Below are 25,006 nucleotides of genomic sequence, written 5' to 3' on the forward strand. Positions count from 1 at the left end.
CACACTGACATTTTTGAGGACTGAGTCTGCCTTAGACTCCTTATAAATACGGCTTGACTCAGCCAAGGTGTGACAGACACCTTTGGGACATGAAGTGGATACTGTTCTTTGCGGCCCTCATTGGGCTCAGCCTCTGTGGCCGAGACAAGTTTTTTGGGTAAGTTCCCTTTGGACTTAATATTACTGCTTAGTCAGTTGAGCGATACGGGAGGCAGATGAATTTGGAAATGAATGGCTGATGCTACTTCAAGCGGTTTGGCATGGAGAATAAAGCCCTGGACAAGTTACTTGTCTCTCAGGCTCCATTTTACCTGTGGAATCGGGATTGGTGGCCTCTGCAGTCCTCCCTAGCTCCCTAGTCTCCTGCCAATTATTTTTCCTTCCTAGTTCTTATTTGTCCTGCCAGTCCCAGGCATCTTCTACTTTCTTACTGCTGTATAGTATTATGAATTAACAAGAGTTACCAGAAATGGTTTCTGATTTCTATCCTCCTGCTGAAGGGAAAACCTAGGTCTTTGGTGTCTTGGTTTTACCTCTTTGTTAACAGTGAAGGCTTCATAGAGCTGGCGCGCTTTTTCATTAGTACCTGGGACATGGAGATGTGACAGGTCTTGCCGAGCCACAGCCCTGAAGATTGACACGCCAGGATACACCTGTACACTGTGTACACACATGCTACACACATAATGCTCTGCGGTTTGCAGAGGAGAGGACATTTGGGAGGTGGGAGAGATGAAAGGATGCCACGGTACCCCGCTGGAAGATTGGATTCTAATAACTCATTACTGCATAAATGCTTTGCCATTTGCAAAAAGCTTTCTCGCTCCTTATCTTCTGGATTACACAACAACTCTGACAGGCAAGGGTGTTATTTTCCTTAATTTAAACATGAAAAAAACTCAGCTTTGGGAAGATTAAGAAACCCGCCCAAGGCCACTTAGCTGGTAAGCAGGGGAGCTGGAACGACTGCAGAAACCATACCCTTTGCGGTAACACAAAGTAATCAGATAGAATCCTTTATCTCGCTGATTGATCTATATCTACCTGCTCACTCTATTATACTATCAGGCCAAAGGGGTTTTGGGGTTGTTTGCTGTGGTAATTACATTAGCCCCCCCTTATCTGTGCGGGATGCATTCCAAGACCCCCAGTGGGTGCCTGAAACCTCGGGTGGTACCAAACCCTCTAGATACTGTGTGTTTTCTCATACATACATATTTATGACAGTTAATTTATAAATTAGGCACAGTAAGAGATTAATTATAACTCACAATAAAATGGAACAATTATAACAACATGCTGTAATGAAAGTTACATGCATGTGGTCTCTCCCTCTCAAAATGTTTGATGGTTATGTACTCACCCTTCGTCTTGAGATGATGTGAGGTGATGCGATGAGGTGAAGTGAGGTACTCAGGACGGTGTGTAATTGAAAATGTATGAGTTGCTTATTTCTCCAAATTTTCATTTAGTAACTTCAGACTGCGTTCTTGGGTAACTGAAACCTGGAAAAGCAAAAACCGTGGATAAGGGGGAACCACTGTACTTATATGGAACTGAGTAGTTTTTATGGTGAAGACTTCTGCTCACACCTGGTCTCTACGACCAAATAGCTTAGAGGCCTTAGGCCCGGCAGGTGGCCAGGTAAGGAGATTTTCCTCAGGCAGTTCAGTGTAATAACTAACTTGCTGTCAAGCGGGCTGACACCTGGAGCTGTTAGGCTCCTGCTGAAGCCATTCAGGTGGCTGAGAAATCTTTATTTCTCCGGATACAGACTTCTCTTACAATGCAGGGGCATCCGGGTTGAGACAGCTGGGCTTAGCCCTGGAGTCCTCACCACAGGAGGGGGCACAGGAAGTGCGCCAGGGCTAATTGCAGATGGTTTTAATCATCAGTGCTGAGCTCACCCCCAAACTTGGTCTCACCCCATAGTACAGAACCCAGCAAAGATAGTGGAATCCCTTCTGGGGCCCATAGACATGTCCCAGAAGGGGAACATTTAGATCAAGGATAAGCTGGTCTCTGAGCATTCAAGAAGTTGGGAAGCCAGGGCATAGGTTGGCTTGGAGGGGGTACAGTGCTGAGGAGATGAAGATGATGGTTCTTCTCTGCCCCCTGGCCCCCCCCCGCGCCATTACCCCTCCCTCCCCCCCCAGCCACTCAAAGTCTCCACCCTAGGCTCTGTTCTTTCTACTCAACTCACTGACTTCCCTAGTCTGTCTCTGCTTGTGTCTTCTGCCTTGATCTTCAGGCATTTTAAGGATGGGAAGGTGGCCAAGATGCCTAGAGACGTGGGACAGGCAGAGAACAGGAAGTAGTTGCAGAACTAGTTGCGGCATCAACTGTAGCTGGCAGACATTGAAGAGTTTTGGGCGGCCGTCTCTCAGTATTCGTGGTAGATGCTAGACCTGGCTGGGGATGCAGCTAAGAAAGGTACAAAGACCAGGCCACTTGGGGAGGGACAGAAGCTCAGCACCAAGGGGACGATTGACTGTCCAGAACATGGGACAAGTGTGAATGAGTGAGAAGGGATCACCAGCCATTGTGTACGCGACAGTGGGACAGCCCTGGGTATCGGAATGGACCAGAGTTACCAAGAGCTGCAAAAATACCTGTGTGAAGTAGCGGGGTGAACATGGCAACCTGCAAATCCCATCAGATCTCCCCTCCCAGGCCAATCTTCCACAGTCAGAAGAGCTTAAGGTCTTTGAATGGAGTTCCAGGTGGTGGACATAGACTGTGTTCAGCTACCCACACTGGGAAGGGCATTTTGGACAATGAGGACAACAAAAAGGCTGCCCTTCACCTAGCGCCCACTTAGGTTCCAGGTTTTGATGGACCGATGTTTATGTAAATAATGTTAAACCAGCTCTTCTCCCCAATCACTCTAGGTAGGGAAGCCTCATGGGTGATGGCAGTCGTCCTAAAGCCTGGGTGGGAGCTGGCTGGGTAACTAAAGCAGTGGGCTGTGTGTCTAGGCAGAGGGAATAGCACGTGCAAACGCATCGGAGGGCAGAATGCATGGTGAATTTAGGATTTAGTTGCAGCTGGAGCCAAGAAGGTATAGGAGGAGGGAGAAATGGAGAGAGATGGATGGGGAAGGACCCGACCAGCCCTTTGTCAATGTAAAAAATGTCCAAACGCGTAGAGAATTTCCACGTGAGTTGTTCGAGTTTATTTGAACCAAACGGATGACATGCCGGGAAGCGAGCTCTCAAATGCTCCAGAAAATGACAGGTTTTTGCAGGATCTTTTATATACTTGGAATGAAGGAGAAACGGTAAGGAAGATTACAAGAAGGCGGGGATTATAGGAAAGCTAACAAGATTATGTGCTCCCTGGAGGGGTCGGAAGGAGAGGCATTCAAAGGTGTGTGAGCCTGGATGAGTGGGAACAATGGGACCAGGTTTGCTTATGGCGAAGATAAACCTCTTAAGAGATCTGGACGTGACTACCCACCGGGACTGGCCCCGTTAGGAATTGGTGATCAGATTACTCTCTGAGGTGACTTTTAGTTAGATTGCAGAGCTTCTTCTTCTTCTTCTTTTTTTTTGTCTGCATCTTCCCTGCTGCCTCTCTGAATACTGCAGCGGCGTCTTTCACCTCCATAGCCGGGGTGCTGAGGGCGTGATGAAAAGGGGTGCGAACTTAATCATCAGCGCCCGTGCGATTCTCTGTGATCCGTTGTCACGGACTTCCCCGGGTACGGAAGTTCTGTGGTGAAGTAACCGCTTTTAGGAAAAGTAAAACAAAGGCTCTGGGTGAATGTGTGATGTGATTTCGATAGTTCTGAGAGCCCCTTACTTTTATGCTCCTCTCTTTTCCTCTCTTCCTGTTCTTTCTCTCTCCCCTGCTCTGTGATTGCTCTTGTCAGGGCTGCATTTTACAGATGCCTCCTTTGCCGACATCCGTGCACAGGCGCCTTCTAGAACACCACTTCTGAGACGTGCTTTTCCTGGAGTGTCGGGGGTGGTTGTGACAGAGCCTGGGTTTGGCAGATGGCCCCTGGGACTCAGCCAGAAGGAAGGATTTCCCTTCTGTTGTAAATTCTTTCCTTTTTGCGTGTCTGCCTGCCCGTGTCAGGGACGTGGTGGTTTGACTCCTCATCCTCCCAGGGGCCGCAGGTCCTCGCCGAGCAAGCCCATTGGGTTCCGACGGAAAGCCACCAGACCGATGGCTTCTCCACTCTGGTCCCAGCAGCACCCAGGCACCCTGTGAGCTGCCCACCTCCCAGGACCCTGTGGAGACAGGATGCATTGGGAGAAAGCGAGCCTTTGGCACTGGCATCTCCTCCAGGCCCGCCACCTGCAATGGACCATATCTCTTTGGGGCGCGCAGGACCTCCCACCGATCCCACAGAACCCCACAGAACAAAGTTACACCCCGAGAGTCCATCCGGATTGAGCTGGCTCTCCGAGGAGGAGCTGCCGAGCTGCCACGTGAGGCTGCACGTTTAGCTCCCTGTGACAGAACCATTTTCTCTGTCAACAGGTCCTTCAGCCCACAGCTCTCTCCACCGGCGCTTCCTGCATTCATTCGTGTCAAAGGGATGACGCATGTGACAGCGTTGAGTGCAGATTCATTCGGCCCGTCACCTAGCAACGGCCTAATGGCTCCCCTGGCTACTTGAGCCGGCTGAGAGCACAAAGGCAGCTTTTCAGGCCCGTCCTTCTCCCACCCACACTTCGGGGGGCCTCTACCCCTGCCGCTGTCGTGGATGCTAAATAGTGTATATGCAACAAGCTCAGGGCAAACGGCCAAGGGGAGCTCCCTCCGGGCCCTCTCCGGGCCCCCTTAGGAGGATTGAACCCCAAGGTCAGCCCCAGCACCTTGGCCTTTATCTAATTCCAGTTTTTGTAGGATTCCGGAGCTGGACGAGATCAAAAGAGCTCCCATTCTCCCCCCCTCCCCCTTTTGCTAAGAGGAAAATAGCTAACCCTTCAGGGACGGAAGGTCTGTTCTCTTTTCCGGCTCTTTCCAGCATGGACCTTGGCCTGGGCCAGAGTTTCTTTCTTAAAAAAAAAAAGGAATTGAATTAAGTTTTACTTTTAAAATTGAATTTATCGGGGAGACATTGGTTCACAAAACCGTACTCCACAAAACTTCCCCTGCTCTCTGCCTCAGCCCAAGCCCCTGACAGTGAAGAACGGCCTCTTTATGTCTTGAGTTAGCTTTGCGTGTAACCCAGGAACATTCCTTTCTGCAAAATATATATGTTTTTCATTATAAAGTAATACGACCACGTTACAGAAAACAGATACGAGGGGGGAAAAAGTCAGTCATCCATAATTCCACGACCCGCGCATAAGCACTGTCAGCATTTGCTAGATTTCCGCTGTCTGTTTTTCTTCCAATGCATTTGCTTTTTCCATACTTGCGATCGTGGCACACATACAACTCTGGGTCCTGCTCTTTCACTTAATATTTCCCTTAAAGTTATACCATAAGCACTTTTTCATATTTAGCCACGTAGTCTTGTTTTTAATGGCTATACATTATAACCAAAGGCTGGACCATTTCCTCTCGCTCGGTGTAATTATGTCTGGGATAGTAGGCTGGGGCTTGTTTGCCAGCTGAAAGCTCACCATTATCTTTTGCTTCTCCCTCTCTCTCTCTCTCTCTCTCTCTCTCTCTCTCTCTCTCTCTCTCTCTCTCTCTCTCTTTTCCTCTCCAGGGATCAAGTTTTTAGGATTAACGTCAGAAATGGAGACGAAGTCAACAAACTCCAAGAGCTAGTGAAATCAGACAACTTGAAGGTACCTGTTCTTCCTCTTGCTCTTGGGCATTTTATTTTGGCGGGAGAAGACTTGAACCACTGGCATCGTTTCTGGCATTTCTGTCCTGGTCAATGTGCATTTCCAAGATTGAGAGGGCTGAAGTGGGGAGACGTGCTGTACATCATAACGGTGCTGGGATGTGGGAAGCCTCACCCGTGGGCTCCATCCTTCCATCTGCCATTGACTTATTATTATTACTTCTTGGCCTTTGCCAGGTTTGCCTGCTGGACAGGTCTGACCCGATACAGACAAAGTTTGCCTTCTTGGGCAGAACCCAGCTCCTCAGGGATCACCCTGCCTTCTGGCAGTTGTTCTGGAAGAATGAGCTAACTCATTATGCCTTTTACCTGAACTGTCCTTTAACCTGGTTTCTCTCTCGTTATCTTCAGCTCAACCTCTGGAAATCTTTCTCTTCCTTGGGTCATCCTGTGGATGTCCTGGTCCCGGCTGTCAGTCTGCAACCAGTCAAGTTCTTCCTCAACTCCCAAGGCTTAGATTACTCAGTGACAATTGAAGACCTGCAGGTGGGTAAACCAAGGCTCCTGACTTGTCTTGCGTAGGGCAAAGACGCCAGAGTGGACCTGAGGCATTTCCAAGGTCTTCTTTTTCTCCATTTGACAGAGGAAGACAGTGAGGTTTATGGAAACAAGTGCACTGGGTTGTTAGAGGAGCATTCTATAGTAGGAGGGGCACGATACGGAGGGGAATCAGATCTGGATCCAAATCCTGATTTTGCCAACTACTATTTGTGTGACTTTGGACAAGCTTTTTTTTTTCAAATATATTTTATTGATTTTTTTTTACAAAGAGGAAGAGAGAGGGATAGAGAGAAACATCGATGAGAGAGAATCATTGATCAGCTGCCTCTTGCACACCCCCTACTGGGGATGTGCCCGCAACCAAGGTACATGACCTTGACTGGAACTTGGGACCTTTCAGTCCGCAGGCCGACGCTTTATCCACTGAGCCAAACCGGTTTTAGCTGGACAAGCTTTTAACCTCTTGAGCCTATTTCTTCACTGGTAAAATGTTAATAGTGATTACTTCATAGGATTTATTGAGAAAAGTGATTAAGTATATGTGAACTGTCTAACAGTGCCTGGTATGTCAGAAACATCCACAAGTATTACGCCTCGCTTCCTTTTCTTACTTGAAGTCAGGAGAGAAGAACAGAGTAGGGCAGGTGTTGGAGATCAGTCCTGAAAAGCATCCTTTGAGAAAGGGGGCATGTCACCCACAGCCCCCAGCAGAGGGAACACCACCCCCCTAGCCAGGCACCCGCCTCACGGCCTGTATTTAAACAGCAGGACAGTGTCTGGCTCATGTTTTCTCCTTCACCGAGGTGGGTTATGGACTAATTGGTGATTTGGCCCGGGAGTTTTCTGATGGCGTGAGCAGCTGTGAGCTTATTAATCATGCTCACATGTCATAGACATCTGCCAGGAGCCTTCAAAGTATGAGTGGTTGTAAGAATTTCTTTGTTTCTGAATGGTTTCCCAAGCTGTGTATTTCAGAGGCACTGGATACCAGATGCTGGCTGATGTCTAGAGGATTCACAGTATAGAATAACAAAATAGCATATATATTACCTTCAGGGAGGGAGTGAGTTTTGAATGGGGTGATGTACAGTGGGCCCCAAGGAGTAAGATTTTATAGATACGTGGAAGATAACTGACCTCCTTCACCTCTTGGCTTTTGGGGTGCTTAATCTGTGTGCCAAAGGTGCTGCCATCTGGGCTGGCTCCTGGGCCGCGGCATAGCAGAAACAACGTGAATCTCCATCTCCAACAGACCACGTCACAGTGTTGCCGTTTCTGTTTTAGGCCCTTTTAGATAAAGAAGATGAAGAAATGCAACACAACAAAGAGCAAGAACGGAGCGGTAATAACTTCAACTACGGGGCCTATCACTCCCTGGAAGCTGTAAGTGTTTCAGAGCAGGTTAAGCTCAAGGGATGTTGCGACCCTTTTCCTCACTTTTAGGAGGTACTCACCCTCCGCAGGACGTCCCTTCACCGTGGGGCTAACATGTGTACACCTGGATTTCTTTCCAATTCTTGGGTTGTTTAATGCTCACCAGCACCCAAGGGCATAGTGAAAAGACAAACCACATTTTCTCCCACCTTCTTTAATTTTTTTAAATTTTTATCAAATATCTGTATGCATTTTTGAGCCCTGTGCTTTACAGTTCATTTAAAAAAATATGTATTTTATTGATTTTTTACAGAGAGGAAGTGAGAGGGATAGAGAGTTAGAAACATCGACGAGAGAGAATCATCGATCAGCTGCCCCTTGCATACCCACTACTGGGGATGTGCCCGCAAGGGGATGTACATGCCCTTGACCAGAATCGAACCTGGGACCTTTCAGTCCGCAGGCCGACACTCTATCCATTGAGCCAAACCGGTTTCGGCATACAGTTCATTATTTACATATATATATTATTGATTTTTCACAGAGAGGAAGAGAGAGGGATAGAGAGTTAGAAATATCAATGAGAGAGAAACATCAACCAGCTGCCTCCTACACACCCCCTACTGAGGACGTGCCCTTGACTGGAATCGAACCCTGGACCTTTCAGTCTGCAGGCCAACGCTCTATTCACTGAGCCAAACCGGTGTTGGCTGCATCCTTCTTTTCTTAAGCAACCCCATATAGAAAGCCATGCAATAATTGCAATCACTTCCAGTGCTTGCAAATTAACCTTCTTGTACCCCACCGTAATTCTTGTATTTTATTCACCCATGTTCAAATGTTACTTATTCTACGCAAGTAGATAAAGTGATTATTTCAAGGTTAAACCAAGTATTTCCATTCATTTATCATGACTACTTAGAATATTTATTTGTTCCATAATGCATTTTGGTGCTTGTGTTTAGTTAGAAACCACTTTATATAGATGACTGACTTTCAAGGTAAGCCAGCCCTTCACATGCAGAACTTGGAGCAGAATAATTGAACACGATAATTGGAACTTGAGGAATCAAGAGGAACTAATAGAATGGAATGGCGTCACATACCTTACAGTTGTCTTGTGTCCCACGGCATTTTCTTCATGAACCTGGAAACGGCTAGCTGAGGGTCACACCGAGTTTAAATTGGTTTTTGCCTCCCTGTACCTCAATGCATGTTGCTCTTTATGTCCAAAGATGGTGCTCCTGGCATGCTGGCCGTGAGGCGTATACTTTTGAGTTGTTTTTCTTCTAGTGAGGGATTATTTCAAGGCTGACTGTTTGCACTTCCTTCCCGGGATTATCAGTAGCTTTGTTGATTGTGTACACTTCCAACTGCCTTGCCCCTTGATCCTTCTTGTGACCAGTGACATACATCTGCAGAACAGCTGGACAAAGTTAGGAGTTCAGATCGGGGCCACGAATGAAAGCAGAGCTCAGGGTCCAAACAGGGATTAAACCCCATGATGTTCGCTTCAGTAACACCAGGCACTCCCTGGCCTCGCTGAGCTGAGCCAACCGGTTGCAAATGTCACCCAAGACCCTGGAGACATCATGGCTCACTTGCCTGCTGCGGGAGCCTCGCTTCCTTATCCGCTGGCTTTTGGCTTTTGTTCCCTGGTGTTAGGTGCCATTGTTAGCTGTTTTACAGATATCTCTTGTTCCCTGAGAGGCCTTTTACTGTGGATTGGTGTACCATCATCTCCTCCTAGTTTGATCAGATTGAGGTTGTTGTTTTTTTTTTTTGTGTGTGTGTGTGTTTTTTTTTCTTTCCTAAAACCAGCTTTTAAGAGCTCATCTCCTACAACCACTTAGGTCTTAGTTCTCTAGTGGGAATTTCATGCTTGTTTCTGCCAGGGTTTCTAGTTTCAGACCATTTGTGTGTGTTATGGTTGCTGTTATTTTTGTTTCTTTCCCCCCTCCAGTCTGGACTCATGAAGCATTTTGACTTTTCCTGGGTGACTCTCTTTCCTCTCGTGGCTCAGGGCAGGCATCCGGCTTTCGCTCCACTTTCTAGGGTCAGCGGATAGAGTTTCCAGGCCTGTTCATGGCTCAGTTGCCAGTTCCCAGCTCTCAAGTTCTAGCTCCTTGCCGCACACGTCCTGCGCCCTCTGTTCCCACTCCTGGTTTGCTGTAAACCCTCGGCCGCTGAGGCAGATGGGTGGGCTTCATCCTCTGCCCCCCACTCTTGTCAGCTTGTTCCCTCTTCATTTCTGGCACCTGCAGTTCCCCCCTTTCTGCTTTTTAACTTGGCTGTGAATAATTTTCATTGTATTTTATCTGGCTTGCCTGTGTATTTGAGGGATGGTTTCTTGCTTCAATTTGCCACAGTGAATGCAACTCTGATAAATCCTTTAAGCTTGATTTTATTCTATGTGTTGATTGCACATTTTCCTCCTCTGTAAAGTCCTTCTTCCAATTTTAAGATCTAAATATGAGTTTTTTTCTTTTTCTTTTTCTTTTTTTTTTGACCCTCAAAAGGTTTGAGCAACTAAGATAGATGAACTCTATTTAACTCATTTCTAGCCACGATCGACAGCTCTTCCCTTGTTCTCTTAAAGCCTTGAGAGGAATCGTCTTCAAACTGAGGGCCTATCCACTGGAATGCAGGAAGAAACTATTCCCACTTCTACATAGCAAATATATATATGCTAATGTATATATTTCTTAAATATATTTCTTTTTTTTAAAATACATATTTTATTGATTTTATACAGAGAGGAAGGGAGAGAGATAGAGAGTTAGAAACATCGATGAGAGAGAGTCATCGATCAGCTGCCTTTTGCACACCCCCCACTGGGGATATGCCCGCAACCAAGGTACATGCCCTTGACCGGAATCGAACCCGGGACCTTTCAGTTCCCAAGCCGATGCTCTATCCATTGAGCCAAACCGGTCCCGGCTTAAATATATTTCTTTATTGATTTCAGAGAGGAAGGGGGAGAGAGAGAGAGAGAGAGAGAGAGAGAGAGAGAGAGAGAGAGAGAAACATCTATGATGAGAGAGAATCATTGATTGGCTGCCTCCTGCATGCCCCCTACTGGGTATTGAGCCCTTAAACCAAGCATGTGCCTTTGATCGGAATCGAACCCAGGACCCTTCAGTCCACAGGCCAAAGCTCTGTCCACTGAGCTAAACCAGCTAGGGCCATGCTAATATATATATATGATATATATATATATATATATATATATATATATATATATATCGTATATATATCATATATATATATATATATATATATATATATATATATTTTTACTAATGAAGAAAGTGATCAAAAAGTTTGGAGATTCAAGAACCTGGGCTTAACTGGGCCACACTGTTTATCCAGTCCAGCATGGTGCAAAGGGCCACACTGTTGGAGCAGTGGACTAGTTTAGTGGACTATAATTTTGTGGATGGGTACAAATGTACTGTTTTCTAGAAAATTGTAGCAAAGGACTCTTTAGGCAGTTCTTTAAGAACAAGCATTCCATGCCAATTATATTGTTAACCCCATGGTTAGGAGGCTGGAAGAGATTGTTAAGATTATCAACATAAAGTCCACAGATACCTACCCAGAGCTGAACAAGTTTTTAAAATGCCTCTCGGTTCGCTTTCTCACACTTCAGATTTACCAGGAGATGGACAGCATCGCTGGAGACTTTCCTGACCTGGCGAACAGGGTGAAGATCGGGCATTCGTTCGAAGGCCGGTCGATGTACGTGCTCAAGGTAAGGCCCATGCTCTGGGAAGGGCCGAACTCGACATGGGCTCCCGGTTCCTTGTGCCCAGGACCCAACTATCGGGCCTCGGCCAGGGGCAGCTTTTTAGGACCTCCTTGGCTTTAGAGAGGAGGGTGAGGTTGGAAGACATCTCCCAGGGTTCACATTTGGTCAGACTGGCCGTCTCCTACTTGCGCATTCTCATTCCAGGTTTCAACTAAAAGGCAAGATGAAGGGGATTGATTATCTTGGGGCGGGCGGAGGTTGTGGTGTGGGCGTGGGGCTGGAGGAGGTTAGTGTTCGAGAAAGTTCTCAGGCTATACACAGACTTCTTCCTTCATTCCCACCTTTATTCCCTTCCTTCAAATAGCAAGACAAATTGGGATAGTTCTACAAATCCCATCCTGCTTCTAGGGGTACTTATTTGAAAAGCAATCTAGGAAGCTAATGTTAGGGTTGAGGTCATTTTAAGCCCAGCCTCTGACCCTTGGCTGCACCAAGCCCAATTTCCAGGTATTTCTAACAGATTCAGGCCTATTTTGGCAGAGGAGGTAGATCATTTATGGCAGTAACATAAATGACATAAATAATCCAGCCAAATGAATAAAAAAGAATTCGGAGATGTGAATGACTGAGGATGCTAAGAATTTGTCAACTTCTAGCTTCCTATCAACCCGAAGAAGCCAGGCTGATAGCAATGGGTGAATTACCAGCAGGAGGCCTGACACCGAGCTGTTTGCTAAAATGATCTTCGCACCTTTAGAATATTTGCCTAACTGATGGAGACCCTGGCTTCATTAGCACCGAGCTCTGTCAGGTAGGGGAGGGGCCATGAAAAGGCAAAGACCCAGAATTCATTTAGTGCTGTTTACAAAGAGCTAGAGCCAACCCCCTCTTCCTCTTTTTTCAAAACTGAATTCATTTATTGCATCAACCAGAACGGGCTGGTTCGGGCACTCTGGTCTCTCTCTGCTGGGATACCATTTGAGGTTTTTCAGAAGACACAATATTATCTCTAATCATGCCGGCATTAGTTCACAATAGCAATTGTTCCCCTTCTCCATTTGCTTCCAACCCCAGAGCTGCTGCGGCTGGGCCAGCCAGCCAGCCAATTAAGCTCCCTAGTTACTGATAAACTGATAAATAAATGGTGACCTCGGGAACATTTGGTCTCTGAATCCTCTTAAATAGATTCAGTGAGTTGGAGCGAGCTGGAAAGAGGGGAGGGGGGCTGAGAAACGGGGTCAGGAGGGTCATTTTCTGGTCTCTCTTTCCTCCCACAGTTCAGCACTGGAAAAGGCAGCAGGCGGCCGGCCATGTGGCTGAACGCGGGCATTCATTCCCGGGAGTGGATCTCACCGGCCACGGCCATGTGGACTGCGAGGAAGGTCATGTCACCTGGTATTAGGCGAGAATTCCGGTGGGCCGGGGTGCCCCTGCAGCCCCCCAGGAAGCTGGGCCCAGGGGATAGGGTGGGGAGGCACAGTAGGCCGGGGGTGGGGGTGGGGGTGGGGTGGGGGTTGCGCTTTTCATTTCGGAGCAGCAAAAGGCCAAGTCCACGTGGCTAAAGAGTACATTCGTGGCAGAGAGCGAGCTAATGAGCCTCAGAGGTGGCTTGAAACTCTGACCCGCAGTCAGCTCAGCAGAGAGGGAGCAGGACCTTGCCAGCAGCCACACTCAGAGGAGCTTTGCCTTTAGCCCTTTGCCAGCCCCCAGACCCTCAGGGACCTCACGCTGGCTCCATGTCCCACCGGGAAGCCCTCTTTGAGCCAGCACCAAGAGACATTTTATTTTATTTTATTGATTTTGTACAGAGAGGAAGGGAGAGAGATAGAGAGTTAGAAACATCGATGAGAGAGAGTCATCGATCAGCTGCCTCTTGCACACCCCCCACTGGGGATATGCCCGCAACCAAGGTACATGCCCTTGACTGGAATCGAACCCGGGACCCTTCAGTCCCCAAGCCGACGCTCTATGCATTGAGCCAAACCGGTCTCGGCCCAAGAGACATTTTTATTTTTATCTTGTTTTTGTTAATCCTTACCTAAGGATGTTATTTCCATCGATTTTTAGAGAGAGTGGGAGGGAGGGAGGAAGGGGAAGAGAGAGAGAGAAACAATGTGAGAGACACACATCTATCGGTTGCCTCCTGCACTCGCCTCTACCACCAGGTAGATGCTCGTGTTGGGAATAGAACCTGAGACCTTGCAGTGTCCATGCCAATTCTCTCACCACTGAGCAACACTGGCCAGGGCAGTAAGACATCTTATGAAGTGATAGTAATTTAGACAGCAGAGGACTGGCACAGATGAATACCAGTAGAACATAGAACACACTGGAAATTTTGTTTTGTGGCACGGCAGATCATTATGGAGCAGTTAGTTCAATAAATCTTGCTGGGACAGTTATAGATCGATATGGAAAAAATGTGGGTAGGGAGGATCCATCTTCCCTACCCCTGGCATGGGGGCTCAGATTCCTAATTACTGTTCTGACGAGTGGCTCTCTGCTCCTGTCCCACCCCCTGGAAAGAAAGACTAAGCTAGACAGCCCAGGACCCCGCAGCCGCTGAGGTCACCGTGCAGCCGTGCTCCCCAGGTTCCCAAGTGCTCGGAGAGCCGTGTCTGGGATGGTGGCGGGGAGGCTGCGGAGGGTGGAGGCTGTTTTAGGAGCGGGGTATCCGGGGAAGACACACAGGCTCAGACCTAACAAGCCAGCCTTCGAGGGCCTCGCTGACACATTTATTGTCTCTGCTTAGATTGTATCTGATTACGGGAAGGACCCTGCCGTCACCTCCATCTTGGAGAAAACGGACATCTTCTTGCTGCCAGTGGCCAATCCGGATGGATACGTCTATACCCACACCAAAGTGAGTGGCGCCAAGCGGGCTGCTTGGAGTTAGGACTTGTTTGCTGAATTCCTCGCTCTGCCACTAAATAGTTGTAGGACCTTGGAGAAAACTGCCACGATGCGCACGTTATAAGCTCCCTCGGGGTCTCATTTTCTCGTCACTCTCGGAGCTGAGAATCCCCAGGGAATATGTTTTCTTAGAGAGAACAGTCTAATGAACTTCCTACATAGATCTTGAGCAATTACCAACACCTTACCAATCTTTTCTCCACTCCTTTCCCTCCCACACATTTTTCTCCTGATGTCTTTTAAAAGCAAATCCTAGACATCAGGTTATTTCACTCAAAACTTCTTTAGTGTACATCTCTAGCTAATGCAGTTAAAACAAAGAAACCACACCTGCCACTATCACACTTTAAAAAAGTAATGGAGCTCTAGCCAGTTTGGCTCAGTGGATAGAGCATCGGCCTGCAAACCGGAAGGTCCTGGGTTTGATTCTGGTCAAGGGCACATATCTTGGTTGCAGACTCCTCCCCGGCCCAAGCCCTTGGTCAGGGCTCATGCAGGAGGCAACCAATCAATGTGTTTCTTTCACCTTGATATCTCTCTCTCTCTCTTTCTCTCCCCTCCCCCCCCCCCCCCCCCCCCCCCCCCCCGATTTCCCTAAAAATTAATGGGAAAATGTCCTTGGGTGAGGATTAACAACAACAACAACAAAATAATGGAAATTACTTAAGCCAATTAGTTGCAATTAGGACCTAAATGAGATCCATCCTGCATTTAACATATATATTCTTTGACTTCAGAGAGGAAGGGAGAGGAGAGAGAGAAATATCAATGATTGATTGACTGCCTCCTGCATGCTCCCTACTGGGGCTTGAGCCCACAAACCAGGCATGTGCCCTTGACTGGGAACCGAACCTGGGACCCTTCAGTCTGTAGTCTGATGCTCTATTCACTGAGCCAAACAGGCTAGGGCTGATCTTGCATTATATAAAAAAAGATTTTTAAAAAATATATATTTTATTGATTTTACACAGAGAGGAATTGAGAGGGACAGAGAGTTAGAAACGTTGATGAGAGAGAAACATCGATCAGCTGCCTCTTGCACACCCCCCACTGTGGATGTGCCCGCAACCAAGGTACATGCCCTTGACCGGAATCGAACCCGGGACCGTTCAGTCTGCAGGCCGACGCTCTATCCACTGAGCCAAACAGATCCTGGCATAAAAAAAATTTTTTTTAAATTTATTTTTAGAGAAAGAAGAACGGAGAGGGAGAGAGATAGATATCAAAGTGAGAACAACATGGATCTGCTGCTTCCTGTCCCTCACCTTCCTGCCTGCTACTGGGGATTGAGCCTGCAGCCCTGCAGGAATCAGGAATCGAACTGGCAACCTTTTGGTGCATGGGATGATGCTCAACCAACTGAGCCACACTGGCCAAGGGCCTATACCTGCACTTGGTTGTTATGGCTCTGCAGACTTTTTTTATTTTATAACATTTAGCACTATCTCCCCCTCCTCCCTCACTCCTACAACACACATACACGTATCTTTTAAAAAATATCACTCATTTTTAGAGAAACCAAGTAAATTGTTTCACATTCTCAAGTTGCCTGATGTCTTCTTGTGTGCCATTTAATTTTTTCTCTTATTTCCGCATTCCCTATTTTCTGGTTGTCTGATCTAGAGGCTTGGTTGGATTCAGATTAAATTTTTGGGCAAGAATGCAATAGTTGTGCACTTCCTACCACATTAGTGATCCTTCAGGTGCACAAATGTTCACTTGTCCCACTTTTTCCGCAGCCAAAAATTACTCAGTGGGTGCAGGTGGTGTCCACCTGGTTCTTGCATTATAAAGTCCTCACGAGGGCGTTTGGGGGAGTCTTCCTCTCAGAGCCAGAGGGCTCAGCCTCCTCTTTCGGGGGTGAGAGGGGAGCCCTGATGGTTCTCCGGAGAGAACTGTAAGCAGCTCACCCCACCCATGGCGCCCATTTCCGCCTTTGGTCCCCAAAGAAAACCCTTCCCTCTCTTGTGCTCTGGCTCATCTCTGGATGTTTGTTCCTTCCTTGGTGGATTTTTCAGAACCGACTCTGGAGGAAGACACGGTCCGTACATCCTAGAAGCCGCTGCGTTGGTGTTGATGCAAATAGAAACTGGAACGCTAGTTTTGCCGGTAGGTTGGGGAGCTGGTTTTCAAATCCTGCTGCCCCTGGATGGCCTGGTCCACAGGGCTCGACGCTGGCGGAACAGGAGCCGGGTTCCAGGCGAGCTCCATTGCTGATTCACTGAGAGACTTGGGCGAATCCCTTACGCTCTCTATGTCTCATATTTTGGTTTTGTTTAAAAAAAATTTTTTTTTTGGTGTGTGTGTGTGTGTGTGTGTGTGTGTGATTTTGAAAGGGAACAACTTAGTGATTCTTGTCCTCCAGAGAGAATACTAGTATTTAAAAACCACCACAGTCTTATATACACATCCATGCCTCTTCCTCATTCCCTGGCTGCCTCGGCTTGTCCTGGGTGAGTTACTGGGTGGGTAGAAGGGCTCCTGGAGGCAACTCCGAAGAGGGCAATTAGTACTTTTTTTTGTTTTGTTTGTTTTGTTTTGTTTTTTAATCCTCACCTGAGGATATGTTGTTTTTTAAAATTAGTATTGATTTTAGAGAGACAGAGAGAGAAATATTGATCGGTTGCCTCCCATTTGGGTCTGACCAGGGATTGAACCAGAAACCTGGGATGTGCCCTGACCTGAAAGGAACCGGCCACCGTTCGGTGCACGGGATGACACTCCAACCAGCTGAGCCACGCTGACCAGGGCAAGCGTGCCTCTGTAACAGACACAATCTTGCGGTCTATCTTTAGATACATGCATATGTGATGGAAAGAGAATAAGAATTAGGACCTGTGGGTTGGAAGTTTCTACTGTAAAAAGTCATTCTCACAATCGTGCCAACTGTGTGTCATGTACTACCCTTACATTATTTTATTTACAATTCTTCCGACCTAGTGAGTGAATTTTATTATCTGAAATGAGACAGTGGACAATCTTAAGAGTTTATGGTTGAGCTGAAACCGGTTTGGCTCAGTGGATAGAGTGTCGGCTTGTGGACTGAAAGGTCCCGGGTTCGATTCCTGTCAAGGACATGTACATTGGTTGCGGGGACATCCCTGGTGGGGGTGTGCAGGAGGCTGCTGATCGATATTTATCTCTCATCAATGTTTCTGGCTTTCTATCCTTCTCTCTTCCTCTCTGTGAAAAATCAATAAAAAAAAAAATATATATATATATATATATATATATATATATATATATATATATATATATATATAAAAGAGTTTATGGTTGAGTTAGGATCTAAACTCATTTTACAATTCCAAATTCAAATAGTTGTCTTTCACTGTTCTGTAGATGTTTTGTTCTCAATATCGACTTGCATAGCACTTGTCTAGAAATACCACACCAGCCAGTGTGGGGGGGAAATAATGTGACTGGGGAAGGAGCTGAGAAAAAGTTAGGTCAGATATTCCACAGCCGAAATGGTTTTACCCACCAGATACCTCAGGGAACTATATTGTGAAGTAATATTGAAGACAGTATTTCTAACACCTGACAAATAATCAAGAGATTTTAGCCACAACAATAGATTATTTTGGCAGTGCTTCGCCGTTAAGATCTGAACCAAGAGAACAAGATGACACCAGAATAAATGGAATCATTTTCATTATTAATTGGTATTCATATTAATTATCCAGGATACTTATTAATTACATCTCATTGTCAAGTGTGATATTAATTATTTATGACAATTGTTAATGATACAATACAAGGTCAACTACCCTTTTAAAGGAGTTCTGCCAGCTTTCTTTCTCAGCTGTGGCAGGTCTACCATCCGACATTCCACTCTTTCACTTCAATATACACACACCATGGACTAGGGTCATCTAACAGTGACCTGTCCATTGCCAGTACTTTCCGTACATCCTTTGGATTGTGGATCCTTCATTTCTGTTTCTTTTTTGGCCTGCTGGTTAATGTTTCTGCTTGGGCTGCCCCCAACAGGAAAGGGAGCCAGTGGCAATCCTTGCTCCGAAGTGTACCATGGACCTCATGCCAATTCAGAAGTAGAGGTGAAGTCGGTGGTAGATTTCATTCAACGGCACGGGAATTTCAAATGCTTCATCGACGTGCACAGCTACTCACAGCTGCTGATGTATCCGTATGGGTACACAGGAAAAGAGGCCCCGGATGCTGATGAGCTGGTGAGTAATGGGCTGCCTTCCACCCAGCCCCAGGCCTGCTTTACCTTCAGCTGCTACCGAGGTGGTGGCTCTACAACTTTATAGGGAAAGTCTGGGAGCCTGGGCTTCTTCCTTTAAGAGCCCAGGATTCTTTCCCTGCTTATCAGAGCTACAGGGGATTGGAAGAAGATGGTGCCCTTATGTATGTGTTTGCTGTGACTTCCAAGAACCACACCTGATCCTTGCCTTTCCTTCTCACTTGTTGTTCTGACCAAAACGTATTGCAGACCCACTGCTTTCCTGTGTTGGGTGAGGGGGAGGTGCCCGTCATTCCAGTAAGGCAGAGTTAAGTAGGGTGGAGGCCACAGCGTAGGGGTACTCTGTGTCTCATGCAGTGACTCACCCTCACATGTGAACAGGCGTGGAGGGTGGACTGAGGGAGCTGGGCTGACATCTGCAGGGTGACTGCGGGCCTCTCCCCGCTATGCTGGTCGGCTCTCACATGCCCCTCGGCCCAGGCCTTAGCTATCCCCTAAACCTCCCAGCAGGTACAGGGCTCCTGGCTTGGTGTGGGCAGATTCTGGTCTCAGGTAGGCACTCTGCATAGGACACATCTATGTATGGCAGCCCCACCTCCACCTCCGCTCTGGAATACCCAGCTCTTAGAAGGTTTTCTCTTGAACATGCTTGGCCTCACCTCATGCTCATGAACATGACATTCCCTTAGGGTAGGTGAAGATGGTGGTGCCTGCACTGGACTCCTAATGGGCTGGTGAGCAGCCCTCCAGGACTTTGGAGAGCTGGAGTGTTTAACACACGTGCTTTCAGAATGCACGTGTGTCTTTTTTCACCTCTTTCTTTGCCCCTTCCCCCAAACGAGTAGGAAAGAACTGGGGTGTGACGGGAGGAGGAGTTCTCTTCATTTTGTAATCAGCCTTATCTTTAGTTGGATGGGAAGGAAGAGGAGACCAGAGGGGGAAATTGGGGGAGCAGCTGAGAATCTTCCAGACTGTTACAGCGCAGAACAGCTGCGGAATGTCTTGCTGCGGGATCCACTCTTTCTCATTCTGCTGACTCCCCTTTCTAGGACGAGGTGGCGAGGCGTGCGGCTAAAGCTCTGGCTTCCCCGTTTGGCACTCAGTACCACGTGGGTTCCATCTCTACCACTGTCTGTAAGTATTTATTCTTTATTTAAAAAGGCTTTGAGAGGAAACGTGAGGTGGAGCAGAAGAGCAGCACGTTAGCCTTCCTCCACTGTAATCCGATGGTCTTTGTTGTTAGTAATAGACTGAAGTTATGTCAAACCTGTGTGGTAATAGCTGTTGCACGCAGTCATCTGCATCCTCACTGCTGTCTCATGCCATTTATCATGTGCCCGTGATGACCTGCCTGCCAGGGTGGTATGGTCTACATTCCTTCTCTTCCACTGAAGGTCCTGACATGGTTTATCAAAAATTCATCAAGCCCATCATTCCGTGTTCTTTTTTCCCCTCCCCATCACTCCATTTCCAATGAAAGCCCATATTTGAACTGGCAGGCTCAGGTGGTTGTAGCAGGGGGATGAGACTCTGTCACCCTGCTATGCACACGTGTTGGAGCATGGCAGGGTGGGAACTGGGTTAGGGTGTCCTCCCAACAGTGGTGGGCATCAAGCCAAAAAAGAGAAAAGAAACCACACCAAGACCCCCAATCTGAAGATGGTCTTGAGGCTCAACACCTAAAACCTCAATCTCATTTTGAGGAAATAACCTTTGTTTTGGTTTCTCACTGGAGTGTTTCATCTGAACAATTCACTCTATTCCTGCTGTGTTCCTTCCAGTCCCTATGTGTTGTGAGCCTGATTTCTAAATGAAAAAATTGAAGAAAATGACTATTCTCCAAGACACTGGCTTTAAATGGGAAATGTACATACAAAGGTGGGGAACTCAGCTCTCACCCCTCTTAAGTTAGTGTCCTTTTCCCCGCTAGTGCCTCCTCTGTAATTTCCAACAGTTGATCCACCCTCAGAGCCCCTCAAGACTTGCTGATACTGGATTTGTTTTCTCTTCCGTACTGGAGCCCACTCTCCCATTCCACCTGCTTTATCTTCCATTAGCTATTCCCTCCAGGCTTCCTCTTCTGGGAAGATTCTTATTTATTTATTTATTTATTTATTTATTTATTTATTTTTAATTGATTTCAGAGAGGAAGGGAGAGGGAGAGAGAAACATCAATGATGAGAGAGAATCATTGATCGGCTGCCTCCTGCAAGCCCCTTACTGGGGATTGAACCCGCAACCCAGGCTTGCGCCCTTGACCGAATTGAACCTGGAACCTTTCAGTCTGCAGGCTGACGCTCTATCCACTGAGCCAACCAGCTAGAGCTATGGGGAGATTCTTCATCTCACCTCCAGGGTCCTCTGATGTCAGCCCTCCTTTATGTTCCATAAGCCACAAGGCTGCATAAGGCAGTTAGCATGATGTTGGTGTTTGTGTTGCTAATCGCAGCAACAATTCGTTAATTATTTATGCTTTATTATTATCAGTGTCGTTAAATGGGAACTCCTCAGAGAAGAACCACATCAGGGAGTTTCTCCACCTTCTGATTAATTAGTCAGAATGGAGTCCTGGACCAAAGAGGGCTAAACAGACTGGGCAGGAACTCTCTGAGGAGGGCCTCTCAAAGGATCTTTGTGGGTCATCAGGATCCTGACTGCTGGGTCAGATACCAGGTTAAAGCATGGCCTTGTCCTCTCGCATCAAACGCCTTCTTCTCCCCAGCTTGGCTGTGCCAGAATCACGGGACACTCGTCAGCGCCTCCAGCAGAGGAGGGAGGCTTTTCCAGGACACATTATTTCAAGAGCCATCTTCTGTATTCCTTACAGGCTTTGTCTGCCCTCTTTGCTTTCCAAAAACGTAATCAGTTTTTGTGTAATAACACTTGAACTCCCTGGGTTATGGAATATGCTATACAAATAGTTGATGTTTGCCCTTTGAGAGCTGGACTTTTTCTTGGGCTTACCATTTTAGATGAGAATCATTCTAAAATCAATGAAAATCATCCTGAAAAGGAATTCACATTTTCTTGCCCTTTAAACAGATCGTATATAGAAGAGATTAAAGTTCCTTTCTTTTTCTTTCTTTCTTTTCTTTTTCTTTTTAAAGAACAGATTGTTTTTAAAAAAATATTTTTATTGATTTCTTATAGAGAGGAAGAGAGAGGGATAGAGTTAGAAACATCGATCAGCTGCCTCTTGCACACCCTCTACCGGGGATGTGACCGCAACCGAAGTACATGCCCTTGATTGGATGGGCACAGGCTAATGCTCTGTTCACTGAGCCAAACCGATTTCGGCTCCTTTTCTTTATTTTTTCTTTATTTTTTATTGATCTTAGAGAGAGGAAGGAAGGGAGAGAAAGAGAGAGTAACATGGATTGGCTGCCTGCCACATGCATGCCAACTGGAAATTGAAGCCACCACCTGGACATGCGCCCTAACCCGGAATCAAACCTTATGGTGTACAGGAGGACGCTAAAACCTGCAGACCCGCACCAGCCAGGGCTGAGCTCCTTTCTTTGTGACTCAGCGGCCTCCTGAAGATCAGTTGTTATATCCTGAAGGCTTCCGGTGCCCTCTTGGACCAGTGAATCCCTGTGTTAAACAGCCGGGCCTGTGTTGCCTCTTTCATTCTGTGTCTGCTTTTTAGAGTTTTCGTGTCTCCTTCCTCTGGTCAGACGGCACTGCTTTCAGGCCAACTGCCTCCAGCAGCCCTGTCCTTTCCTCTGACTGATTTTGATCTACTGAGGGCGTGGAAACAAGTTCTCTGGGCTGGTTTGGCTCCTTGGATTGTGGGTAATAACGATGGCCACCGTTACTGCATTGTTTATAGTCACAGAAGACTGGTAATCCACAAAAGGCCGCTAAGCACCTGACTGTCCATCAGCAGAGTGCGGGGAGAAAAAGCACATTTGGTGCCTTCCTCAGCGGAGCAGGCCTGAGTGAATGAGGTGGGCCTATGTGTGCTCATAGGAAATAACCTTCAAAGGGTAGTGAAGAACTACAGGGTACAGGACAGTGTAAATAGTATGATCCCATCTGTGTTTAAAGACAAAAAAAAAGAGTTTGAACAGGGACCCAAATAAAGTGAGGTTCATGAACTCGATCACTTTGCTCAGCAGAGGTCTTCTAGTCTCCTTCCTGAATTTTGAATTCTCTGAAAGAGTGGAGCTTGTGTATGTAACCTCTAGACACCTGTGGTGCCACTGCCTGTTTTTTTTTGTTATTAGCGTTTTCTCAGGATAGAGAAAGGCTGTGGGAACCGCACGGGGATTTCAGAGAGTGGAGGAGAGCATGTCCCGTCCTCTTGGAGAGCAGGTACTCTCAGTGGAACCAGCATCTCTAGAAAAACCCACAAATGGTATCATGAAAAACAACCCTCAGGAACAATGGAAAAATGAAAGAACCCATATAGTTATTTAATTGGCGTGTAACATGCCAAACGGACTAGAAGGAGGTTGAAGCAAGCATGGGCTCTATCATGAGATGGACTTGGATTTAAATTCTACCCTTGCCATTTTCCATCTGTATTTCTTTTTTTTTTTTTCTTTTTAAATATATTTTATTGATTTTATACAGAGAGGAAGGGAGAGAGATAGAGAGTCAGAAACATCGATGAGAGAGAGTCATCGATCAGCTACCTCTTGCACAACCCCTACTGGGGACGTGCCCGCAACAAAGGTACATGCCCTTGACCGGAATCGAACCCAGGACCCTTCAGTCCCCAAGCCGACGCTCTATCCATTGAGCCAAACCGGTCCCGGCCATCTGTATTTCTTTAGATGAATTACCCATTCTGAGCCTGGAGTTCCCCATCTGGAAAACAAGGACAAGAATACCTACTCTCATTGGGGTGTTAAAGGTTAAATGAGATCATAAATGTAAACTTCCCGGTGTAATGACTGGCTCCTGGTAGATGCACAATAAGTGATAGCTGCTAGTGGCATAATTAGTTTATTTAACAGCATCTACACATTTGCACTCTTACCCAATCTTTGCTCTGGTAGAGTTTGTGAAGAAGCAGAAAAACAGGTCTCTTGCTTTCCCCCCAGCCTTTTGGCAGAAGGATGTTCCAAGGGCTGTGCTCTCTCCCTGGGTACCAGTTATCTCTTGCTAAAAGTTATCCTAAAACTTAGCAGCTTAGAGCAAGACACATTTATTTTAAAAACAAACAAACTGTTTCTGTGAGTCAGGAACTCAAGAGTGGCGTAGCTGGGTGGGTCTGGCTCGGGGTCTCTCATGGGGTCAAGATGTCTTCCAAGGCTGCAGTCATCTGAAGGCTGGACTGGGCTGAAACCCGTTTGGCTCAGTGGATAGAGCGTCGGTCTGCAGACTGAAAGGTCCCAGGTTCGACTCCGTTCAAGGACATGTATATTGGTTGCGAGCACATCCCTGGCAGGGGCTGTGCAGGAGGCAGCTGGTTGATGTTTCTCTCTCATTGACATTTCTAGCTCTCTATCCCTCTTCCTTCCTCTCTGTGGAAAATCAATAAAATATGTAAAATAAATAAATAAATAAATAAATAAGGGCTGGACTGGGCTGGAGGGTTTGCTTCTTCCGTGGCTCCCTCAGGTGCCTGGCAAGTGGTGCTGATTATGGGGAGGCCTCAGTTCTTCACCACATGAGCCTCCTTTTAGGGCTGCTTGTGTGTCCTTACAACATGACAACTGCCTTTCCTCAGAGTAAGTGGTACAAGAGAGAGTAAGGTGGAAGCCACAGTAGCTTTTATGGCCTAGCCTTGACGGTTCCATACCTTCATTTCTGTGGTCTTTTGGTAGTTACACAGGTCAGGTAAGCCCCAATCAGTGTAGGGGGCACTATATAAAGATGTGATTATCAGGGGACAAGGATTATGGGGGCTGTCTTGGAGGCTGTCTACCGTACTCGGGCTCCGTCAAGATTGGTTTTGCATGACCTGCAGGAGTCTATGGAATTAGTGACGAGGTGTGGATGAGGATTTAAAAGATCTTCATTTGAGACGAGTGAAGACCCTCATCTGGAGGACAGCCTGAGACATATGGATCAGGCCAATGTCTGTGTCATAGGCCTAAGGATTTGCAGAAGGAACTCCGGGTCCCTAAAGAACCACAGGCAGGCAGAACTCCCGGCCCCTTCTCACTGAACCCTGAAAGAAACTGTGCCTCAAAGGTGTTTTCTCTTCTGACCTGCAGATCCAGCTAGTGGGAGCAGCGTGGACTGGGCGTATGATAATGGCATCAAGTATGCATTCACTTTTGAGTTAAGAGACACTGGGCACTATGGCTTCCTCCTGCCAGCCGACCAGATCATTCCCACTGCAGAAGAGACCTGGCTGGGGCTGAAGACCATCATGGAGCATGTGCGAGACCACCTCTACTAGATGAGGAGCCCGCTCTGACGACACGTAAACATCCCTCCATGTATGTGCGCATGCTGAAGCCATGTTAAAGGGAGATTACTCCTT

At 46.9% G+C, this 25,006-nt stretch overlaps 1 protein-coding gene across 3 annotated transcripts; it reads left to right on the plus strand.

The window, feature by feature from the left end:
• On the plus strand, positions 1–25,006 carry CPA4 (carboxypeptidase A4). Of its 3 annotated transcripts, XM_036427022.1 has the most exons (11): positions 1–157; positions 5,675–5,756; positions 6,167–6,301; positions 7,601–7,699; positions 11,343–11,444; positions 12,719–12,823; positions 14,194–14,304; positions 16,373–16,463; positions 18,348–18,547; positions 19,614–19,698; positions 24,735–25,006. In XM_036427022.1, exons 1-11 carry the CDS (start codon positions 90–92, stop codon positions 24,920–24,922), a joined length of 1,266 nt encoding a protein of 421 aa, XP_036282915.1. In that variant the 5' UTR covers positions 1–89; the 3' UTR covers positions 24,923–25,006. The 3 variants fall into 3 exon arrangements, with proteins under 3 accessions (XP_036282915.1, XP_036282935.1, XP_036282925.1); XM_036427042.2 differs by lacking the exon at positions 19,614–19,698; XM_036427032.1 differs by lacking the exon at positions 12,719–12,823.

This window comes from Pipistrellus kuhlii, unplaced genomic scaffold (assembly GCF_014108245.1).
Source record: "Pipistrellus kuhlii isolate mPipKuh1 unplaced genomic scaffold, mPipKuh1.p scaffold_m20_p_10, whole genome shotgun sequence".
Lineage (NCBI taxonomy): Eukaryota > Metazoa > Chordata > Mammalia > Chiroptera > Vespertilionidae > Pipistrellus > Pipistrellus kuhlii.

Bases quoted from the DNA above. Each gene is read 5' to 3' on its own strand.
- CPA4 (XM_036427022.1), top strand. From the start codon at position 90: ATGAAGTGGATACTGTTCTTTGCGGCCCTCATTGGGCTCAGCCTCTGT. The intron at 14,305-16,372 runs GTGAGTGGCGCC...TGGATTTTTCAG, and splicing joins ACGTCTATACCCACACCAAA to AACCGACTCTGGAGGAAGAC. The intron at 16,464-18,347 runs GTAGGTTGGGGA...TGCCCCCAACAG, and splicing joins CTGGAACGCTAGTTTTGCCG to GAAAGGGAGCCAGTGGCAAT.